Source organism: Dipodomys ordii, unplaced genomic scaffold (assembly GCF_000151885.1).
Source record: "Dipodomys ordii isolate 6190 unplaced genomic scaffold, Dord_2.0 Scaffold92, whole genome shotgun sequence".
NCBI classification, from domain to species: Eukaryota; Metazoa; Chordata; class Mammalia; order Rodentia; family Heteromyidae; genus Dipodomys; species Dipodomys ordii.
In genome coordinates this window covers 2448852-2454557 of record NW_012267308.1, presented here as the reverse complement: position 1 = coordinate 2454557, position 5706 = coordinate 2448852, and the positions used below count along the sequence as shown (strand labels likewise).

The following is a 5706-nucleotide window of genomic DNA, read 5'->3' as shown; positions in this document are numbered from 1 at the left end:
GCGCCCTCCACGCCCCGCCCGCTCACCCCGTGCTTCGCCTGCAGCTCCGCCAGCCTCTGCTTCCGCAGCGTCTCCAGCTCCTCGTCCGCCATGGCTCTGCCCGTGGGAAGTGCGGCTGAGGCGGGGGAGCGGGGACAGCGGGGCGGGGGGGTGTCTCACGGCCGCCGAGACCCTCGCCCCGAAATCCGTCCACCCGGCGGGGATCCCGCGGCTCCTCGCGCGAGCCTGCACGACGGCGGCCGCACGCTGCGCAGGCGCACCGGGCGACCAGGCGTCGCCAATCCAGCCCCGAGTCCCCCCCCCCCGCCACCGGATCCCTCCCCCTTCCTCCCCTCCCCGTCCTTTCCCTGGCCGTCGCCAGGGCGACGAGGAGATGCCCGAGCTCGCGATTGGAGGCGGCTGGATCAAAACCAATTCCCAGCCGTCATCCGTGATGGATGGGATGCTGGATCCAACGTGCGTGGTATTCATGAACTGTTTTGTCGAAAGGCAACTCCTTGGTGCAACTACTTAAAGATAATAATAATTGGGAAAAAAAAACCATACCGGGCCGGGCGCCGGTGGCTCACACCTGTCATCCTAGCTACTCAGGAAGCTCAGAGCTGAGGATTGAGGTTCGAAGCCAGCCTGGACGGGAAAGTCCGTGAGACGCTTAACTTCCATTAACCACTGCGCCCAGGCCTTGAGTTCAAGTCCGACGACCGACAAAAACGAATGAATGAATAAATTATATATATGTATATATATATATATATGTGTGCTAGATTCCACATTTATGGACAAGGAACCAGGGTTCCAGAGAGGCTGAGCATGGGGTGGAGATCTAGAATTTAATTGTTGCTATGGTTGCACACCACCAAAGTGAACAATGTAAATAAACGAAGAAAAATAAATGAAAACTACATATGTAATTAAATAATAAAGTACGTTGAGGGGTTGTTGTGGAAGCCTGGAGGAGAAAAATCAGAGAAAATTGCAGTTCACCTGTGGACATTGCAAGTTGGAGGCCCTGAGTTCACAGCCCAGCACCTACCACCAATAAAATCTAAAATAAAATACACAAGAATTTAAAAATATAAGGCATTGAAATAAAAGGAAAAGGTGACATCTTAGAAAAATTGTACTTATTACCTGACTTATGAACTTGTTAACATCTCTGTACAACGCCTTAATAATAATAAAATTATACTTTTAATTAAAAAAATTTTTTTTGTTGGTCGTGGGGCTTGAATGCTGGGCCTGGGCACTGTCCCTCAGCAATTCAGCTCAAGGTGAGCGCTTGACCACTTAAGCCACAGCGCCACTACTGATTTTCTGGTGGTTTACTGGAGATAAGAGTCCCATGGACTTTCCCGCCGGGGCTGGCTTAGAACAGATCCCAGCCTCCTGAGTAGCTAGGATTACAAGTGTGAACCACCAGCACTTGGCTAAAATTATATTATTTATTTATTTATTTTTATTTTTTGGGTCCGGTCGTGGGGCCTGAACTCTGGACCAGGGCGCTGTCCCTCAGCTCTTCAGCTCAAGGCTAGCACTCTACCACTTGAGCCACAGCACCACTTCCAGCTTTTTTCTTTTTGCTTATGTGGTGCTGAGGAATCGAACCCAGGACCTCAGGCATGCAAGGCAAGTGCTCTACCACTGAGCCACCTTCCCAGCCCCTAAAATTATATCTATATCTATATCTATCTATATATATAATTTTTTTTTTTTGGTCATGGGCTTGAACTCTGGGCTTGGGCAATGTCCTTGTGCTCTTCAGCTCAAGGCAAGCGCTCTACCATTTGAGCCACAGCACCACTTCTGGTTTTCTAGTGGTTTATTGGAGATAAGAGTCTCATGAACTTTCCTGCCCGGGCTGGCTTTGAACCTCGATCCTCAGATCTCAGCCTCCTGAGTAGCTAGGATTACAGGCATGAGCCACTGGCGCCAGGCTTAAGAGGCTTGGAAGGGATGGGAAGGGGAAACAAAGGAGGAGGCTACAATGCTTGATAAAAAATGTACTCATTATCTTGCCCATGTAATTGTAACCCCTCTGTACAGTTTTTTTCACAAAAATAAAAGTAAAAAAATTAAAAAAGCAAAAAAGGTAAATAAAATTCTAAAAGACATTGGGGGGGGCAGGCTGGGAATGTGGCTTAGAAGCCCTGGTTCAATTCCTCAATACCACATAAACAGAAAAAGCCAGAAGTGGTGCTGTGGCTGAAGTAGTAGAGTGCTAGCCTTGAGCAAAAGAAGCTCAGAGACAGTGCCCAGGCCCTGAGTTCAAACCCCAGGATTGGCAAAAACCAAAAAAGGGGCTAGGAGTCATGGCTCAAGTGGTAAGAATGCTACCTTTTGAGTATAAGGCACTGACTTCCAATGTCCAGAACCACAACAAAAGAAAAGGAGGAAGGGATGGAGGGGGTAGAAATCGCATATTGGGAGGAAGGAAGGAAGGAAGGAAGGAAGGAAGGAAGGAAGGAAGGAAGGAAGGAAGGAAGATCTGGAGAGAAGATCTGGAGAGAAGGAAGAGAAGAAGAGGAGGAGAGCGTGAGGCAAGGCCCACAGCATAGAAGGAAGGAGGAGGGAGGCAGGGAGTGGAGAGGCAGGGAGGGAGGATGGGGAGGCCATGTTTGGAGGCTTCATTACACTTTGCTAGGCACACAGCCATGCAGTCTATCTTCCCTCCCATTTTGTGCATCTTCCATGAGCAGCAGGAGCTGGGCAATTCTAGAACCCCAAGAGCAGAGCCCACATGCCCAGACCAGTTGGTCCCTCCGCCCCTATCAGCCTCACCTTCCCCTCCCCAAGGCAGGTCACCTGCTCCAATCACCATCGCTGGATCCCAGCAGCCCTGGTGTCTGGAGTCCCGTGTCTCCTGCGGGCAGCAGAGGGAGCTCACACTCTATGGAAAGGGAGGGATTCTTTAAACCAGGAGGGAGAAAACCCCAGAGTTGATTTTTTTTCTTTTTTCCAGTTGTGGGGCTTGAACTCAGGGACTGGGTGCTGTCCCTGAGCTCTTTTGCTCAAGGCTAGTGCTTTACCACTTGAGCCCCAGCTCTACCTCCAGTTTTCTGGTTTTCTTGTGGTTCATTGGAGTCTCATAGACTTTTATTTATTTATTTATTTTTTGCCAGGGCTGGCTTTGAATCATGATCTTCAGATCTCAGCCTCCTGAGTAACTATGATTATAGGTGTGAGTCATGACACTCGGCCCCATCATTGATTTTTTTACCTAAGCAGTGTGGCCTTACAGATGCTAGGCGTGAGCTAAGGGCACCTGGCTCTAAAACATTAGCACACGAAAGAAGCCCAGACCAGCTGCCACCCAGGACTAACTGGAGAGTCCAACAGAAACCAGAAAAGTAACCCAGGCACCCGTGGCTCATGCCTTACACCCTAGCTACTCAGTTGGCTGAGCTCTAAGGATCTGGGTTCAAAGCCAGCCTGGGCAGGAAAATCAGTTTTGAGATTCCAGTGAACCATATGATAAAAAGCCAGAAGTGGAGCTGTGGCTCAAGTGGTAGAGCACTAACTAGGCTTGAGCTAAAGAAAGAAAAGAAAAGAAAAAGAGTTCAGGGGCAGTGTCCAGGCCCTGAGTTCAAGCCCCAGGCTGGGCACAAAAAGAAATCTTTTTTTTTTTTTTTTTGTCGGTCGTGGGGGCTGAACTCTGGGCCTGGGCACTGTCCCTCAGCTCTTCAGCTCAAGGCTAGTGCTCTACCACTTGAGCCACAGCGCCACTTCTGGCTTTTTCTGTTTATGCGGTACTAAGGATACATGCAAGGCAAGCACTCTACCACTGGGCCACCTTCCCAGCCAGAAAAGAAATCTCTAGAAAAGAATTCCTGGTCTGAAAGAGTCTTTGTCTCAGAGTCTTTGAATTCAGGAGCAGCTGTGCCTAAATTATTGTAGTCACTCACTAGGATACTGGCTTCCTTCACACGGGAGAGCCAGGGAACAAAGGCTGGATTACAGCAGGACTTCCTTCTCCTGGCTAAAAGATGAACAGACTGAGGGCCTTGTTAAAAACTCCCTCAGCCTCTTTTACCTTTCTTTGTTGTCCTGGAGATGGAATCAGTGCCTCTAGTTTGCTTGAGCCAAGTCCCCAGTGTTTTGCTTTTAGTCATTTTTCTTTTCTTTTCCTTTCCTTTTCTTTTTCTTTTTTGGTCGTTCATGGGGCTTGAACTCTGGGCTTGGGCGCTGTCCCTGCACTCTTCAGCTCAAGTTGAGTGCTCTACCACTTGAGCCACAGCACCACTTCCAGTTTTCTAGTGGTTTATTGGAGATAAGAGTCTCATGGATTTTCCTGCCGGGGCTGGCTTTGAACCATGATCCTCAGATCTCAGCCTCCTGAGTAGCTAGGATTACAGGTGTGAGCCACCGGCACCCAGCTCCTTTTCTTTTTGTTTTTCTTTTCTTTTCAAGTCTGAGACCTGACCTCAAACTCCATACCTACCTCTTTTGCTATTGGCTAGCACGCTACCAACTGAGCCATGCCTCTAATCCCTCATTTTTTCTGATAAGGTCTCTAGCTTTTGCCTCTGCTTGCCTCAAACTGTGACCCTTCTTTCTCAGCCTTCTAAGTAGCTGGGATTACAGGTGGATGCCTCCATGCCTACATAAAATGTCAAATATACAGAAACGTACCCCTCATCTATATCAAATATACTGGGCTGGAAACACGGCCTAATGGTAGTTTGCCAGTTTAGAGAGTTATGTTATACCCTGGTAATGTATCTGTATCAATATCTGTATCTGTATATGTGCATATATATGTGTGTATGTATATGTCTACTTCCATACTTCATATTTTATGTTTTGTTTTGATATTTTTTGTGCCAATAGTGGGACTTAAACCCAGGGCTGGGACAATGTCTCTTAGCTAGCTAGCTAGCTTCTTTTTTTTTTTTTGCTAGTCCCAGAGCTTGAACTGGGGGCCTGGGCACTGTCCCTGAACTTCTTTTGCTCAAGGCTAGCACTCTACCACTTGAGCCACAGTGCCACTTTCAGCTTTTTCTGTGTATGTGGTGCTGAGGAATCAAACCCAGGGCTTCATGCATGCTAGGCCAGCACTCTACCACTAAGCCATACTCCCAGATTCATGCCTGCCTGCCTGCCTGCCTGCCTGCCTGCCTGACTTCCTTCCTTCCTTCCTTCCCCCCTCTTTCTTTTTCTCTCTTTTTTTTTTTTTTTTTTGCTGGTCCTGGGGCTTCAACTTGGCCTAGACACTGTCTCTGAGCTTCTGATCTGCTCAAGGGTTGTGCTCCAACACTGAGCCACAGGACCACTTCTCGATCTTTCTGAGTAGTTTATTGGAGATAAGAATCTCACAGAGTGGGGCTGGGAAGGTGGCTCAGTGGTAGAGTGTTTGCCTTGCATGCATGAGGCCCTGGGTTCAATTCCTCAGCACTACATAAGCAGAAGAAAAAAGCCGGAAGTGGTGCTGTGGCTTAAGTGGTAGAGCACTAGCCTTGAGCTGAAGAGCTGAGGGACAGCGCCCAGGCCCAGAGTTCAGGCCCCACAACCGGAACACTCCCCCTCCCCCACAGACTTTCCTACTTGAGCTGGCTTTGAACAGAGTGCCTCTGATCTCAGCCTTCTGAGTAGCTAGGATTACAGGCGTGAGCCACCTGTGCTGGGCTTCCCTTAGCTTTTTTGCTCAAGGCTGGCACTCTGCCACTTGAGCCACAGTTCCACTTCCAGCTTTTTGATGGTTCATTGGAG

At 48.7% G+C, this 5706-nt stretch overlaps 1 protein-coding gene across 1 annotated transcript in view; it reads right to left on the bottom strand.

Moving 5' to 3' along the window:
- Positions 1–248, bottom strand: part of Pdcd5 (programmed cell death 5) — an 8431-nt gene extending 8183 nt beyond the window's left edge. The window contains exon 1 of the mRNA XM_013026296.1: positions 27–248. Within this exon, the coding sequence (XP_012881750.1) occupies positions 27–92 (66 nt within the window). The 5' untranslated portion in view covers positions 93–248. The remainder of the gene's footprint in view (positions 1–26) is intronic.
- Between the last annotated feature and the right edge of the window lie 5458 nt (positions 249–5706).